Consider the following 19105-nt stretch of genomic DNA (forward strand, 5'->3'; position numbering starts at 1 on the left):
AATTTTTTGTATTTTTGCATCAAACCGATTGATACTCACCTTTAACTCTTAGTTTGTGATTTGATTTATAGTTGCAACTATGTGAATCAATACTTACAACTTATTTTTTTAAAAAAATCATCAAAAAACTAATGATGTGAAAAAAAGAAAAATAAATGTTTGACGAAATTGAAGATTTGATAAGATTGAAAGATTGAAAATATTTTATTAATTAGGATATTTTTATTAATTAAGAATATTTATTTTTGATTGTCGTAACATTTGAATTATTGATATCTCTCATCATTTATTGTTAACTTTTCATTTATTTTAAATTTCTAGAACATTTTTATTATTAATTCTAGGGTTACGTTGAGGCTTATATATAATACATTAACTCATTTCCTTGATATATCTTTATTCTTTTATCTTTTCTCCTTCCTTTCCTTTCCCTTTCCTCCATCAATTAGTATTAAAACAAATTTAGGACATTACTATCATTTTCTTTTTTTCATTTTATCATAAAAAACTACTTTAAACTTACATTTTGAAGTTTTTATGGATAGTTTTTTAGGTTTAAAAACTAATTGAGATAAATATACTTTTGGTTATTTTAGAAGTTATTTTATTTTGGGAAACACAACATATGCCCTTATAGTTTTTCATATTTTGTTATTGATCCTTATATTTTTTTTAAATATTTAGCTCCCTCTTGTTTTATCCACATGCAATGTCAGTCCCTCTGTTTTTAAATATTTCCAAAGGGATAATGATGTACGTATCGGTGTTAATAGAAATGTTGACTTGTTTTAATCAAAATGAGTTGGCAATTTCAATGACCAATGTGGCTAAAAAAAAGAATAAGCAATGAGTTAAAAAATGGGGACAACAAAAGAAAAAATAACAAGGTAGCAACCACATGCAAGACCTTAGGAGCAAAAGGGAGAACTTGGGAAAGAAGTCTCCCTGACGATGGCTAAGGTAGCAAATGTAATATCATTCTTGATAATACCAAACACACAAAACACCATTATGATAACCAGGATATTTAAATTCCTTATAAGAGGCTATCATAATTTAAGAGTTAGAAAGAAGTTCAAGAAATTGGATCTTGATAAAACCGTTTTTAAAAAGTTCATTTGAGTTCAAACTATGTTTTAAAACCGATTGAATAAGGTAATAGAAGCATGGGAATCAATAATATCACATACAAACAATATTAAATTAATTCAAAAATTTTCCTAAAAATTAGCCTTGTCCACCGTGGCAGATGGCACAAAGAGCGAAGGCTCTTGTTAGTCATTGAGCTGTGGTGCAACCATCATGGGCCGCGACGCGCACTTACTGTCATGATAGCACGCCGGATCAACTTTCAAAGGGCGCTAAATCACCATTCGACATCTGACTGAAATGATTCAAGTGTTCACATGTAGCTTTTAGAGCCACCTTGCTATTGGCACTAGTTTCACACCCAAACAATAAACTAAATGAAATTTGAACACCTAAATTCAAAATGGTGCATTTTATTTTCAAAACAACAACTAAGGTGTCTAAACTCACATACCAAGTGCTAATAATCATGGAACCACTTGACTTAACTTAAATAAACCATAAACAACATGTACAAGCATTCAAACCACAACAACAAAATCTCAAATAAGATTTGGCCATCCAAACCATAATTTAGCATAAATCCCATAAGGGGTAACATACATACAATAATCATTCCAATAGCCAAACAATTACATGAATCAACATAAAATAATACTTGCACTAATATCTCAACCTTTCACAGCCATTACAACACAAAAACAACATCCCAGGTGGAGATACCCACTTCACAACAGAATTCATGCAAGTGCTTCTCAAAATAACATATGACTCTTGAGTTAGCATATGCATATATCATTCGTTACAAAACCAAAGGAAATAGAAAGGACTATACAAACACTAGCTAGTCCCTTCGATGCTCGATTTTACCTTTCTTCTCCTTGCCCCTATCAGAGCCTTCACTTATAAAATATAATTATGGGGGTGAGTTGAGGACTCAGTAACAAAATAGTTTAAACAAACTACTAGTGTGTGAGAATAAATAGTGTGTACGTCAAGTTTCATTTAAAACATATAACAAGCTATACAAACATACATATGATTATAGAATGATATACATGATCAACACACCACCTTATACCCTCCTTATATCTTCTGACTGAATCTGTGGACTGACAACTCAATAAAACCAAATCTATGTGACCAAATTGGCTTAAGCTCACCATAATAAAAAGCAACCCCGGCTAAGAGCACCTTTGCCCACTATGAACCACATATTCCCCTTGTTATTAAATGTTAGGGGTGTCGATGCCCAATCTATCTCACGTAATACTGAAACTTTCAAACAATATAATATTGAGAATCGAGGCCTTTACGGTTCTAGTGTATCATATGAACTTTCAAACAATGTTTCCAACAATATATTAGGGTGAACTCTTACCCTCTTACAATGATCATGCCAAATATGCTTAGTGATTCCACAGAGCCATAACATATAGTTTTCACACTTTAATCATTTCCACACATAACCATAACAAGTGAGTTTCCACTAAAACCATATAATTTCACAAATAATTACACTTAAATATAAGGTTTAGTCTTCCAAATTCACAATATTCAAAATGCAAATTTTCATTCAACTTCACATTAGTTTCTAAGTCACAATCATTTCATATTAATACTATACTAGTATAAAATAAAAGTATTAGCTTTTTTAAAAGTCATCACACACAACCATCTAAACACGTAAATAAAGAGTTTAGACAATTTAGTTACTTCAATCCTTTTATCACTAAAAGGGTTATCATGGTCAAATAATGGCTTCACACGTGTCCACTAACATCACAATGCTTGATCAACAATTAATCTATAAGATTAAACTTTTAATCATTAATCTACATGCCAATTACCCTATTTTTAACATAATTTCAAGTACCCATTATACCCAAAACCTTAATTTAATCCAATCAATTCTTTCAACACACTTCATTAATTTTATTTAACACCCAAATAACTTAACTAAGGCAATAGGTTTGTTCAAACTCTACCTAAAGACTTCAAATCACTATATAATCCATAAATCTAAGTTTAGAGGCTTGATTTAACTTCTCAATAACTTAACTAAGGTAATGGGTTCGGTCATTATCCAAGAACAACCAAAATCAAGTCCTACATTACCCCAACTTCAAAAAATTCGCATAAAGGGAGAGGAAAAGGTGTAGGAAGCTTACTTAAAGATAAATCTTACTCTAAATACTTCCAAACTAATTTTAAGGTTGAGCCCTAGTATCTACTAGTCACTACTCGTCGGCTTCTCACATTTTCTCTTCTCCCATTTCTGATTTTGGTCTAGTTTTGCAAGTTTGATAAGTGCAGATTTTGCACATGCACCATAACAAATTAGCACGTTCGTCACATTACGTGGCACAAAGAGTCCCACACACCTTTTGAATAGCTCTCCATGCTATGGCCTGTTTGAACTCCAACCTAATCCTCTTTTAAGGCTGTCTAAGAATTTAAAGACTATATTAATGCTCCAAAAAACATCATGAATTAATAATTCACTTAATTTGACCAAAATACCCTCATGAACACTAAAAATTTTCATAATTGAAATCCAAGATGTTATAGTGAAGATCATCAAGCTTCTTAAAAGCTTTAATGGAGAGCACGAAATGCTTGTTAGGAGGTTACAATGGCCACTTCCTTCAATAGTAAAGGCAGAGCCTAGAGTTGGATGCAAAAAAATTCATGGTAGTGATTTAACAAGGTTGGTTACATGTTAGATTCAATAACATAGGTTTTTATTTATTTATTAGCATTAGTTACATGTTACATAATTTAATATCATTAGTGCCATATTATTATCAATAATATGAACTCTTCTTTATCCTATATGCGAAGGTAGTGCATTTTCCTTCAAATCAATAGAATACCTCCCTTCAAACGAAGAGTGTAATCACAATTTGTTTTGCCCAACAAGCATTTCCTTTAGTGTTTTCTCAATGCTACCTACCAGTGATACCCTCTATTGTTGGTAGAGTCAGGAATTTAGGCAGGCTAGAATTATTTAGGCTTGGCCCTAAAAAGCCAAACCCAAATAGGCCTAACTCCCTAAACAACTTAAATGGCCAAACTCAATCCTAATTCTTTCAGAATTTGCGCTGCACAAATACTTAAATTTTATTTTTAAAATTATTTTTACTTAAATTTTTTACTTTAAAATTAATTATTTTATAAAAATATAAAATATATTTTTTAGATATTTAAATGATGCATAGGACTTAAATTTTTTTAAAAAAATATATGGGTCTTAAAATCTAAAATTAATATTAAAATATATTTTAAATATTATTTTGAGATATCTTATAGATTAAAAATAATAAAAATATTAAAATATATGAATATTTTTAATTTTTTAAAAAATATCTATAGTAATGCACTTAAATAGTATAAAATGACCTAAAATATAAAGAATTAATTAATATTTATTATATTTTATATATTTTTTAAAATATATTTTTTATTTAGGTATTTGGTCAGGCTTGGCCTAGAAAAACCATTATTTTGTTAAGCCTAACCCTAAATTTTTTCAAGCAAATTAGGGTTGGCTCATCAAACTTAGTCTAAATTACTGCTTTAGTTATAGGCATAATCCTTTATGTTAGTGCTACTATCACTATACCCCGAAACTCATGAGTATGCTCCTCCTTTACGAGTGGGTCAAAAAGGTATGGTTTAGATCCTCCCTCTACTTGCGTTTTGATAACTATGGTTTTATATTTAATACTTGACGCACTTCTTTCAAAGATATTTTATTGATGATTGGCAACTAGCTTTATTTGCTATGATTTATTGGCAAATTTAGAAAGACAGATGCACCAAATCTTTTAAAAATACATCATTGAACTCAACCATTACTACACAAAAGGTTGAGGATAAGTTGTCAAAATTTTGGTTTCTCAATAGATGGTTGGAATCTTCTACTCATTATCATAGCCATACCTTAGACAGTATCAGGAAGGAGAACTACAAACCTCCCAATGAAGGCTAGATAAAATGCAATCTTGATGTTGCTTGCTCTTCTAAAATTTAGCTAACAAAATATTAGCATTATCTTTAGAGATAACTATGACTGCTTGGTCTCTCTTTTTGGAGAATGGGTTTGTACCATTTCACCTTTTATTTATCTCCAAATCGAACCATTTGCAATGTAAAATTAATCCCAATAACAACATAGTCGCTATGTTTGATGGTAGTAGTGGAAGTGAAGTGTTTGGTTTCTAATAATCCTTCAATTCTATGGCTGCACCATCATCTAATTTCATAGCCAACTAACTATAAATGGGAATAGTCAAATATGAAGATATTAATCCTTATAATGTAATGGTCGATGATAGGAAATTATTTATTAAATACAGAAAATAACCATGTGAGTCAAGGTGCATACGTGGATATTTCACCGAACTTTTATATCTTTTGTTGTATATTTTTTAATTTTTTATCATGTTTTCATGATCCACAACTTGATTTTAATTGTGTGTGTATTTGTGTATTTTAGATAGAAAGGAATCATCATTGATGAAAGCAAAGTGTAATCATATTGAGCATTGTTTTGCAAAAGTGAGCTTAAAAGTGTAGCAGCATACATGGGCCTCACAAGTACGGTAAGATGACTGGTTAGGTCATGGATGGGGAATAGCATTGATTTTTTAATCAATCACTTATTCACGCAAGGTGTAGGTTTAAGGACATCATTATAGATTGATCACTTAATGAGTCATATGTACCAACACATGTCATGAATCTCTTGTTACCTTGTTTTGGCATTGCATCACCTTACCATCACTATGTCTTTCATATTCCAAACATATGAAAACAATTACTTATTTTACATTAATAAGATGATAGCAAGCTACTATTATTTTAAGGGTTTGAAACATTCAAGCGAGTCTTGATTGAGTCTAAGTTATTTTTGTATAGGAAAGTGACATCTAAGTCTTAAAAGAGGAAATTAATGACAATTATGTTCCTAATAAAAATTTTTAAAAAATAAGTTACAAAAATCAATTCAAAAAATTACAAATTCATGAGCACTAATTGCAAATAAAATATTTAAATTCTAAATGCAAATCTCAATTTTCAATTTGATTCATGCTTGCAGCTGCATGAATCCATACTTTGAACTTATTTAAAAAAAATTGTTGAAAACCTAATGATAAGAAGAAAAAGAAAGGGAAATAATTAAAGATTTGAGAAGATTAGAAGATCAAAAATGTTTTATTAATTAGAAATATTTATTTTTAATTATCCTAATATTTCAATTGTTGTTATCTTTTAGCATTTATTTTTATATTTTCATTTATTTTTAGGATTTATAAAATATTCCTGTTTTTAATTCTAGAGTTAGGTTGAAGTTTATAAATAGTGTTTTAACTCATTTGCTTTATACACGTCTATTATTAAATAAGAATTACAATCATATTGTCTAGCCTCTCATTTGCTTTGTACACGCCTATTATTGAATAAGAATTACAATCGTATTGTCTTGTCTTTGAATTTCTCTTTTCTCTCTATATTCTCTTTATATCTCTTTCTCTAGTTTTTTCCCTTCTCTCCACCCTTTCCCTTTTCTCATTTTGCATCAATTGGTATCAGAGCAAATTTAGGACATTGCTATTATTTCCTATTTTATCTTTTCACTAAGAACTACTTTAAACTTACATTTAAAGTTTTTATGCATGAGTTTTTGAATCAAAATGAGTTGGCAATTCAAATCAATAATGTGGCTAATAATAAGTAATAATTTAAAAAATGGGGACAATAAAAGAAAAAAATATCAAATTAACATCCTGATACAAGACCCTGGAAGCAAAAGAGGGAACTTGGAAGAGCAGTCTTAATGATGACAGCTAGGGTAGCAAAGATCACCGACCTTTTCAAAAACTTTAATGCAGAGCAAATAAAGATTATTGAGAGGGTTTAAACACTCACCTCTCTCAGCAGTAAAGGTAGAGCCTAGAGTTAGGTGCACAAAAATTTGTAGTTGTCATTTAACAAGGTTAGTTACACATTAGATTTAACAGCATTGGTTTTTTCAACATAATATTTAACAACATTAGTTACATATCAAATAATTTAATACCATTAGTGTCATATCATCATCTCTTTGAAAATATTAATATATAGAGAAACTAATGTTGCGTACACACATATTGTGTGTGAAAAAAATAAAAAAATAAAAAATATTAAAAAAAGTATAGGGACTTATAAAAAACATGATAGAAATATTAATACAAATAATTATATTTTTCCTTTTATTTTAATTATTCTCTTATAGTGATATGAACTTTGTTTCATCCTATATGTGGAGGCAGTACATTTTCCTTCGAACCTATAAAGTGCCTCTCCTTCATTTGTTGCAGCTAAAGGTTAAATTTTGGTCTCATAATAGGTTCATAGTTCTTATAAGTTCGTGCCCGTGTGTGTGTATATATATTGCATTTCTTTGATCTTGTCGAAGTATCCCTCCCTTCAAAAATATTAAGGTCCATTTAGCAACTCTATTTTTAACTTTTAAGATGCAATTAATGAGAATTTTACAAAAATTACTCTTAATTAGATGGTGTAATTAATAATATTTTTTAATTAAGATACTCTATTAAATAAGAATAAATATAAAAAAGTATGTAATTTTAAACATAATTAACTAACTTGTTATAAATGTAATTCAATTAAAAATATTTTATAATATTAAATGAAAGAAATAATCATAATAATTCTCTGCGCGACGAGCATAACTATCAATAAAATTTAGAGATTGGGTCTTCTTTTCTAAAACAAACTTCTAAAAAACTTAGATTGCCACAATTGCAATATCTCTTCATATCGTATTTTTTTATACATTTTCTTATTGTATTTAAGTGTTAAATTTTATTCATAAATTGTGTGGGCCTTTCATAGGTTATTGTTCTAATATAATTTATGTCTTTTATTTTCTTTCAAATCTTTAGGGAATTGCATACCACCGAGCAACTTTCTATCTATTTTAAATTACATAATAAACTTTCATTTAAAAATAAAGTAGCAAATTTAGTCACATATAATTTTTTTAGGAGCGTCTAATAGCATAAACTATTAGGTAGTGCGAAATAAATTCTCAACTTTAAAAAACAGAACATTCAATAACTCATCGTTAACTTCAATAGACAGACGTTATGTGAGGCTTACAATGACATATGGCACTCCATATCAGCACGTATAACGGTACAAATTTAACCATAAACTATTTTTTGAGAAGTAGTGAGTAGCTTATACTATAAAAAAATAAACCATCCAATATTTTTCATCAATTTTGACTAAACACTGTTTATTTTCATACTTATGAGACTTACAACGCATCAATCTCTCCAATTTTATGGCTTTCATTCTTAGTCTCAACTTGAGAAAAAGAGGTTCAAATAGTTATTATTTGAAGGTATTCACAATGATAATACCAATGAAGTAAAAGTTTGATTTCATTACATGTAGGAGAAGCTTGATTCTAATTTAATTTAGTCACAAATTATTTTTTTACTTTGTTGGTATTGTCTTTGTAAATATTTTTAGATAAAAATTATTTGAACTCTTTCTTCTTAAATTGAGATTAAGAACGAATGTGAGAAGCTTGGAGAGAAAAAAAAAAAATTAAGCCTTATGGATTTCTCGTCTTTAGAGAATTAAAACTTTGTAGAGAAGGGCCGGGGGGAAAATTAAGCACCCTCCACCCTGTTTATGCTGGGCCCACGTATGAGCCCACTAATCTCTTCGGAACCTGACGGTAATGCATGAGGCCTTTGAACATAACTGATGGGAAAAAAACATTTGTAAAAATATCAGGGCTTGAAAAGCCACACTGAATCCCATTTTCCCGATGTGGCAGCGGACACGTGAAACAAAAAGTACAGACAGGGGGAAGGACCGCTGACGCCAAATGGGAGAGAGAGAATAAAAAATCTTGGTCTAGTTGGTACGACATTAATCTATAATTTATAAGTTTGTGATATTAAATTTTATGGTGGATACAAAGAGTTTGTTGGTTAATAATTTATAAATATTTTTATAAATGTTTATTGAATTTAAAGTCATGCTTTAATTTTTGTGAGTCATTGAGACCCAACTTATTTAAACTTTTAAATATAAAAAAGCAAAAATCAAAATAAACAAAAACAAAGCAAGATATTTCTCGTACAAAAAACCCAGAGATAGCTCAAGTTACCAGAATAAAATAAAAGTTGAGCAGTGATTAAAGTCTTCCTGGGAAAAAAGTCTGGCGATGAAATTAAAAAGAATATAAGATATGTGTACAGTGATAGAGATTATAAATAACTAACTAAAGGTCTTTAAAATTAAAAATGACATCCTAGCTTCCTCACATGCTGTATCGTAAATATCATCAAAAGAATAGAAAAATGATAAAAGTATTATGAATGGCCAGCACGCATGAAGTTACAGATCTCATGCATGCAACTAAAGTGATATCGGGCCTAATTAACTTGTCCCCTAATCTTCCAAGTTCTACCTTTGACGCAATCGAAGCCCTAACAACGGGGAGTCAACGTTCAATGAATGCGTTTTAGAGAAATCCGTTGCCTTGAATGTTGGTTAATTATTGGTATTAAACTTAAACCCTAATTAATCAATGTATGTATACATAGATACTCGCCTCACCTAACATCTTCTTGACCCGACACTTCCGTTACAGAATCGGATACAATGCCATGAAAAGAACCCCAACACTGGATAAGTTAATTAATTATGGCTGAAGTTTATCTCAACTACAAATCTAATTAGTCATTGATTTAACTTAATTTCATATCTTAAAAATAAACGCTCAATTTACCACTTGCGTTTTGCGTTTTTTAAGATTTGGCTAAAATCCATCTTATTCAATTAAATAATATTGGATTACAACCACATAATAATTAAATACCATTTTCTCTTTTAATTTCAACTCTCGGCTATTTTTTTTAAAAAAGAAAGAAGGCTTAGAGATTAGAAGTTTTTACTAAATTTTGTCAATGCTTATTAGCGTTTGGCTATATGAAACTTCGATTATTTACTGTTATCATTTATTTTTTGAGTATTTTTTTTTTCAATGTATAACAATAACTATATATTTTATTTGAAACTTTCGTTATTGCAAAGTATTAATAAGTTTTACATATCTTCGTTCAATGCATAAAACGAATGAGACAGAGACGAAATTGATGCCTAGTTAATTTAATTGTTAGGCCAGGCAAGACACGCCGCTATGCACCTCCCAATAACAAGACTGGCCAACATCTTTTATGAAGTCTACCTCGTTCGGTTCCGTTTTATTAAGATTTTTTTAATGAAATTGTGAATACAGTCAAGCTAATTAAATAGAGTTTAAAATCTTAAACTTTTCACTAGAAATATAAATTCTAAAATTATCATTCATTTAATAAACTAGATAGATAAATAAAAATATCTTGGAAGTAAGATAATTGAGACTACTTTCGGAATAAGTTTCGTTAATAAATTATTATTTTTTAAAAAATATTTATGTTGTATAATATCTTCAAATCATTCTTAAAGACATTTTTATAAAATGGGATGGAGGGGACATTCAGCACCACAAGACTGGACATTCAGCACCACAAGACTATCTTTATTATACACACACACACACTATATATATATTTCATAAAACGAGCTTCTCAACTAGATATGTTTATTTAAAAAAAATTGTTTACAAGAATTTTTTTTTATTAGAAACAATTTTGCGTAAGATGCTGTCGACACGCGAGTGCCTCTCCTGGATAAAATTTAAATATTAATTTATCATATTATGAAAAAATAATCTTTTTTATTAAACCCAACATTTATTAATAACATGTTTTTACGCTAGTACTCAAATTTTACCTGCCCTTTTCACGAATTAATAGAGCTGGGAATTAAGCAGGTTAAGCCTAACCTATCCCATAGCCCAGGTCCAAAAGTATTATGTCAAATTTTTTAGTAATTATATTTAACATTATTACATTGCATGTCCAAACTCTAAAGCATGAATTAACATGTTTTAAAGTTTACAATAAGTAATACAAATACAATCCTCAAATACAAATATATATTTTATAATTTAAATTGAACTCAAAGATCTAAACCTTTTTTAATCCTCCTAAAAATGAACTGGCCGAACTCACAGCCTGATTTTTCTGAATTTATACAAGTGGAGTCCAAAAACACTTTTATACTAAAACCCCATATTTGAGCCCTAAACAAGACTAAGTACCTGTTTGGATTTCAGTTGGATATAATAGATTGTGAAAATAATTGATTAAATGGTAGATTTTAATCATAATTGATTATGTTATGACGTAATTTGTTTAGATACTATTTTTCTAAAGTTAATTTTAACAGAATTAAAAATATTTGAATAATTTAATTAGAATCAATTTTAGCTATATAAATTATTATATAATTTAATTCTTAAATATAAAAAATTAATTTTTTGAGGATATAAAATTTAAATTTCATGAAGGAAAAAAAGAGGGAAGAGAAAAGAGTTTAATTTTTTTATTAAATTATGTGCTTTATTTGTAATTTTTTTTATGGGTTTTTTTTGTAATTTTTTTCAATACTTTTTGATAAATTTTTTGCAAAAGCTGATTCTATCAGCTTAAGGAAAACACGCGTAATACGTCAGAATCAATTTTTGTCTTATTTTGACTGTTTGAAAAATTTGCTAAAAAAATTGATTTTGGAGGGAAAAATTGATTTTTTTTCCTTATCCAAACACACTGTTAAATTGAATGGCCGAATAAGCTCAACTGGTTTTGCAGCTATAAATTTACGGGATTTGGATAACCGTGTGACCCACATGATTTGAGTTAGTTTTTTCCTTCTTCTCTTTTTCCTTTTTTTTTAAGAAAATATGTTGGCTCTTTTAATCCACGGGTTTAATATTTATCCTGAAAAAATTATGTAAAAGTCCTGTACAGCCGATTTATTTACCAATAAATTTTACAAAATTTAAAATTCATAGTTAGATTCTTTGGAACCTAAATATAATTTAAAATTAAGTTACAAAAATAATAATACTCCTATTAAACATATATTACATTAATCAAATAGTTAATTTACAACTATTTTATCAGTAATTTATAATTATAATTATAATTTTTTGCAACTTTAACTTCGCATATGCAATAATTAAACAATCATGTATTATTAATAAAGTTTAATATTAATTATTTACAATTATTTAATCAATAATTTATAATTATAATTTTAACTTTTTACAATTGTAACTTCGCATAATTATGCGAAGTTACAGTTATAAAAGTTAAAGTGATAGTTATAAAATATTAATTAAGTGGTTATAAATTATTTAATTGATATAATGTATATATGTTTAATAGAAAAGTTATTGTCTTTTTATTTCAATTTCAAATTATATTTAGGTTTTAATGGATTTTGTTGTAATTTTTGAGTTTTGTGAGATTTATTTATAAATAAATTTATTTTATAAAACCTATATATAATTTTTTTCATTTATTTTTGACCGAAAAGGCTTACTCATTGGTATAGTGAAAATTAACGAACTTAATTTAAGTGCTAAAGTCTTCATCATCGTTTTGTTGACACGTTATGATTATTTTTCTTGTCAGATTCTCGAAAGCGAGTTCCATTAATAAAATTTTCGGGAACCTAACTGAATTCTGAGAATTTTTTAACCCCAATTTTTTTGACAAAAATATTAAATGTCCCGAGATATTTTGTTCAGAGAACATGACCCTTCCAGAACTAAAAAATGAGAAAGAAATCTTTTTGAGAAAAATGTTCACGATTTGTTGATTGATTCTTAGGACAGGTATTCAATTCGATTGATTAGAGCTTAGAAATGGTGATGAAAAATCGATGTAGAAATAGCTGGGTAGATTTAATCTAAAGTTGTAAACTAAAGTGGTGAGGGTTAGATGATAGAGAGCGAGAGGAACGCAGCTCGCTGGCAAGGCAAGAGAAGGTAGAGAGAGACTTCATTGATGTCGTTGCTCCTGTTTTCGTACGGTCACCGTCCATTTATTAGCACTGCCTACAACTTGTTTCCCTCTTTCGTCTTCTCCGATTTCAGCTTCGCTTAAATCTCTATCCCTCGCTAATACATACTTTCTTCTTCATTTCCTCCGAAAATGAAGAAATTGAAGAGCTATTACATGCACCTCAGGCACCACCACGCATTGGAGCGCAGGTGGATTTTCCCTCTCGTCATTGGGTCTGTACTCCTTCTCTTTGTTCTCTGCCTCGCAACTCTTACTTCTCCCGCTGGCACCTATCTCATTCCCTTCTACCGTTCTCTGACCGCTTCCTACTCCGTTTTTGTGGAATCCAAGCTACATCCAGTACCTGTTTCGTTTCTCCCTCCTCCGCCGCGTATCGCTTATTTCATATCTGGTTCCAATGGTGACGGCAACATGCTCAAGCGCACACTCTTGGCACTTTACCATCCGCACAATCGTTATCTCGTTCATTTGGACCGGGAATCGTCGGCGGAGGAGCGATTGGATCTGCACAAGTTCGTCAAAGATCATCCTCTCTTCCAGAAGTTTGGGAATGTGGATATGATTACGAAGGCCAATCTAGTCACATATCGAGGCCCCACGATGGTTTCGAACACCCTTCACGCGGCGGCCATCCTGTTGAAGAATGGAGACGACTGGGATTGGTTCATAAATCTAAGTGCTTCAGATTACCCACTTGTTACCCAAGATGGTTAGTTGTTTTGACACTGCCTTATGAGATAAATTTTTGGCACGATTTTCCCCCCAACTAACTGGTCTGTGGATTTTACTTAACTAGATCTGCTGCATGCCTTTTCTTACATGCCTCGTGATCTGAATTTCATTGATCATGCCAGTAATATTGGATGGAAAGAGTAAGTGATATTCATCCCTTGTTGTTTTCTTCTATTCTCGTGGGGAAGATTATCTGATTGGTTCTTTGCTAAATAGTCATCAAAGGGCCAGACCAATAATCATTGATCCAGGCTTGTACATGAATAAGAAAGAAGATGTGTTCTGGGTTACCCAGCGGAGGAGTAGGCCAACTGCCTTCAAACTTTTCACAGGTGAGATCATTTGCTTGTCTGTTCATAGCTTTTAACTCTAAATTCCTTTCCTCTTCTTTTATTATGTGGCTATTCTGATGCTGCTTGGTTGGGTTCTAAATGAGGCAATTAAACGATGACAGTGCAAAGTGAATCATTTATTTGTTTCATGTTATCATCGGTTCACTTGAGTTAAAAATGTTAGGAAGAGTACTTCAAAGCTTTCCTACACTCCCTATGGTGTGATATTGTAGATAATTCTACCTTAATTGAATAATGAGACTGAGAGTTTTATTTGTAAAGGTTAACTCTAGTAATATTTGCTTTAAGTTTGAAGCCTTAGAAATTGACCAATAAGCTTTGACTATTTTAGTTGAGATGTGAGTTGAGGGCATAAAACACAATCTGTCCTGATCTGAGAGTTGGGTATGTATCGTTTCAGGATTCTTATTAATCTTGAGAGAGTCTATTTTGTACTTTCAAATTGATGTTCAATTTATATTCCTTTTCTCCCTATTTATATTGTAGTGTAAATGACTTTTGCTGGGTTGCTCATTAGGAATAGCTCAATTAAATGAGGTATATGTAATAATTAGGCACGGCAATAAATTACCCTGGATACATCTTCAGCATATAGCAGCTCTACATTTGCATTACATGTGCAAAACATAATTTGGTTCTGGTTGCTTGATGATTCCAGTCTATATTAGTCACATGGATTGATCTCTTGGTAGTATAGCATCACATGGTAGTATATTATAATATAGTCTTTTCATTGATGCTGATATGACTTTGATCAATGTTTTTGGCTTGTAGACTGGGCACATCAAAATATGACATGATTATATTGTTCCACTTTAGATCAATTTTTTCTTAATACTGTGCCACTTGCCATTTTTAAAAGATCTATCTCCTTACTTCTTTTCAATGTAGTCTAGACTTCTTGTGCTACTCTTTCAATTTCTCATAACTGTTTCAAGATTTTAATGGCTTACATCTGCCTGAAGAATGTTTATTCCTGTTTCCAGTAATTAGCACGAAAGAGTTAGCATTGCAGCTGTAGCTCTTGAACTCGGTTGAGGATAACACATTTAAATTGTGGCATGTAAATGATTGGCTCTGATACTACAAAATCTAAAAGCACTTAACCAGATAATGTTCTTGGACCTAGGGTAGGTATTAACATAGCATTTGTTGTCCTGTATGTTTCCAACATGGGCCTATTCTTGACCTTATATGGGCTATGATAGGACAGAAAAGGAGTAGATAAAGTTGGCATCTAAAATTTCAACTTTTCAAAGGAAAGCTAGATTTTGCAAGTTAGTTTTTCAATTTATTATGCAAGAGGAGTTATTTCTTCCTTTGAGATGGTTGCCTTAAGTTCTCTCTGTTTCTAGGTTCGGCTTGGATGGCACTCTCAAGATCTTTCATTGATTACTGCATATGGGGATGGGACAACTTACCTCGGACTACTCTCATGTACTACACAAATTTCATATCTTCCCCTGAAGGATATTTCCACACTGTCATTTGTAATGCTGAAGAGTTCAAGAACACAACTGTGAATAGTGATCTCCATTTCATTTCTTGGGACAATCCTCCCAAGCAACATCCTCACTACCTTAAGCTTCAAGACATGCGAAAGATGGTTGATAGCAACGCTCCTTTTGCGAGGAAGTTCCATAGAGACGATCCAGTGTTGGACAAAGTTGACGCCGATCTATTATCAAGGGGTCCGGGAATGGTTGTTCCGGGCGGCTGGTGCATCGGAAGCAGAGAGAATGGGACTGATCCCTGCTCTGTTGTAGGTGATATCACTGTTCTAAAGCCTAGCCCTGGCTCAAGAAGGCTGGAAGCTTTAATCACCTCATTGTTGTCAAATGAAAAATTTCGACCAAGGCAGTGCAAATGACAATAATCAACAGGAGCCCTCTTTAGTTTACTTTCTCCCGCGAGCCTTAGTGTTAAACTTTTAAATCTGGTTAGCGCGATCAGTGAAACGAAGCTTCCTTTTGGCTGGAAAAGAGGTATTGGGAGTACATACATCGTCTTTGATGACGAGAAGAGAGACAAATCCAGTCAGATTAGATTGCCCTCAGTGCCGAGCAAGAGCACTTGCTCTAATAAGTAGTAACATGGTGACTGACTTGATGTTGATTGTATATAGAGAGGAAAATAGAGGAGGGAGATCGTAGAAGAGGAGTGGCTAAAAAGTGTACGGAGGCGAAATTAAATGAAATTGAATTATATACTTCTAAAAAGCATATGCTCTTCAGTTGACGCTGTTTTATGCTTGATCTTTCTTGCATCTTCAGGTTTTGCAGAGTGTCGTGAGGCAACAAGTTCTTTTACAAGTTAAATCGGCTATTATACTTTTTTTTTTAATAAAAAGTTACAGAAAAACCATTTGAAAAGACATCTTAAGTCATATTAGCATACAAAAGGTCGGGCTATTATACTTGAGTGATGCTGTTTCTCATAACTGATACTTGTAACTAGGTCATAGAAATATCTGATTTAAAAATTAAACTTGAATGTATTTCTTGGATAGGAAGGTGCTTTAATCTATAGTCATTATTTCATCCTAATTCCTAACCTAACTCTAAAGATGTACGAGCCGTTTGCACCTTGTTACAGTGATTGTGGTTTGATTAGTTACAATAACAACAACAACAAGCCTTTATCCCACTAGGTGGGGTCGGCTACATGGATTGCAAGACGCCATTGTGCTCTATCATTTATTAAGCTTTTAGAAATATTATTAATTAAGAGATCACGTTCAACAACTTCCAAGAGTGTTCTCTTAGGCCTTCCTCTACCTCTCTTAATCGGACTCAAAGTTATATGTTCCACTCTTCTCACTGGTGCCTCCCTTGGTCTTCTTTGTACATGCCCAAACCATCTCAACCGATTTTCTACCATTTTTTCCTCAATAGGTGCCACCCTCACTTTTTCGCGTATGTGCTCATTTCGAATTTTATCTTTACGTGTATGTCCGCACATCCATCGTAACATTCTCATCTCTGCTACTCCAACTTTATGCTCTTGCTGTCCCGTTAGAGCCCAGCATTCACTACTATATAACATTGCCGGTCTGATAGCAGTACGATAAAACTTTCCTTTAAGTTTATTAGGCACCTTACGGTCACAAATAACTCCTTTAGCTTTTCTCCAATTAAACCACCCAGCTTGAATTCTATGTGAAATATCTCCACTGATTTCGCCATCATTTTGAATAATGGCTCCCAAATATCTAAACTTTTCCACTTGAGGTATAATTTGATCTCCCAATTTCACTTCCAAATTATTTTCGAATAGTCCTTTACCAAATAATTTGATGGGAATCAACGAACAGGTCATAATTTAACATTTAATATATTTAATTCGTTATAAGATATCGAAGGATCAATGATTAGATCTAAAGTCAAGACGAGGAAAGAATCATTTGTATTTCTTTAAAAAAAATTAATTAAATTTATGAATTAATTTTTTTTTCAATTTTGATACTATTTTAATTAGTGTTGTTTTCTGCAAAATAATATATCATGAAATTTTAAATTATTATGAGGTATTATTTTGTCGACCCTTATCGTAATCTCTATTCTTATGTTGCCCGCTTGGACATCAAATGGGACCATAGCTAAGTGGCGAATTAAGAGACAACTAATGTTCCAACATAATAGACTCCAACGGGATTATGTTTCATTGGTTGTAAGGCTCTCATATTAAAGTAATGTCAATGATAACTGCTCCTGAGATGCAATAAATATTATATAATTTTTTTGCAATCGTGCACCTTAAGGAAATTATTTTTATTCAAATCATGATCTCAGAAGAGTTCACTTGACAAGATTGAGAATAATTCCACATTACATGCTGATGCCCAAGGTTTTGTTGCGGCTTAGCCGTCCATTGACTTCAGGCCTAAACAATGAAAGAGAACTCGACAGTACATGACAGAATATGTTTTATAAACAGTTAATTATTTAGCTAGTAATTAATTCCATGCGGTGGCTTTGGTTAAGCAAAAGCATGATTACGTTAACCAAATTTATATTCGTATGGCGGGTACAGAGGGGAAGAGGAGTCGCCTATCATGAATAAAAAATGTTCCGAAGTCTGAAAGTGACAGGTAAATATGACATTGATGGCGACAATTTCATTTGACTAAGATCGATGCAGCTTCTTAATAAATGTCTAAATCAAAGACATTTTCTCCAACATCCGTGATGAGGCACTAGGGTCCCGAAAAGGCATCGTGCTTAGAATTTGAACCCTAAGCCTAGCTTAGCGTATTCACCCTTCAATCTTTATTATAATATATTTTTAACTGCTGCACTCATTTTATTTTAAAAAAATAAGATGTATTTTTAATTTTAATTTTAATTTTAATTTATAATATAATTATATTAAATATCTTTATACTAATTTTAAAAAAATAAAATTAAAAAAGCAGTTTAATTATTATAAAATATCCTAAATTTTAAATTAAAAATTATTTTTAAAAAATATTTTATAATAAAACTGGAGGGAGTATTTATTTGGTAAACCTAAAGACAAAAAAGAGATTTGATGCAGCTAGACCTAGGGTAACATTTATATATAAATTAGGAAACGTGACATTTACCAGTCTAGGAGGCGGCCAAGACACTTTGGGCAACTTGTGCCAATCAATTCATGCCGTTCGTATACATTTAATTTGATGTTTTGGGATTGTAGTCTTGTATTTTTATTGCTTATTTTACCATCTGTGTTGCTGAATCACCAAACTAGGATAGGAATGTGGCGTGATTCGGGGCATACCGAATTTGATTGCTGTTTGTATGGTTTTTGGGTTTGGCTATGCTGTATAATTCAACCCCCTTTTTACGTTCATCTTCTTTAGGTTTCTTATTGATTATTTGACTTCTCACTGTATAATTATATCTAGTAATGAACCAAGGGATGAAATGTAATTCAAGAATC

General features: G+C 31.3%; 1 protein-coding gene across 1 annotated transcript; it reads left to right on the forward strand.

Moving 5' to 3' along the window:
• Positions 1–12822: 12822 nt before the first annotated feature.
• On the forward strand, positions 12823–16435 carry LOC129305003 (beta-glucuronosyltransferase GlcAT14A-like). The gene is made up of 4 exons (XM_054944895.1): positions 12823–13806; positions 13894–13969; positions 14046–14161; positions 15538–16435. The coding sequence occupies exons 1-4, from the start codon at positions 13227–13229 to the stop codon at positions 16050–16052; spliced, it is 1287 nt and encodes a 428-aa protein (XP_054800870.1). The 5' UTR covers positions 12823–13226; the 3' UTR covers positions 16053–16435.
• Positions 16436–19105: the final 2670 nt, after the last annotated feature.

This window comes from Prosopis cineraria, unplaced genomic scaffold (genome assembly GCF_029017545.1).
Source record: "Prosopis cineraria cultivar Desert tree isolate PC_DT_omini unplaced genomic scaffold, ASM2901754v1 PC3, whole genome shotgun sequence".
In the NCBI taxonomy this organism is placed as follows: Eukaryota; Viridiplantae; Streptophyta; class Magnoliopsida; order Fabales; family Fabaceae; genus Prosopis; species Prosopis cineraria.

Bases quoted from the DNA above. Each gene is read 5' to 3' on its own strand.
- LOC129305003 (XM_054944895.1), top strand. From the start codon at position 13,227: ATGAAGAAATTGAAGAGCTATTACATGCACCTCAGGCACCACCACGCA. The intron at 13,970-14,045 runs GTAAGTGATATT...TTTGCTAAATAG, and splicing joins AGTAATATTGGATGGAAAGA to TCATCAAAGGGCCAGACCAA. The intron at 14,162-15,537 runs GTGAGATCATTT...CTCTGTTTCTAG, and splicing joins TGCCTTCAAACTTTTCACAG to GTTCGGCTTGGATGGCACTC.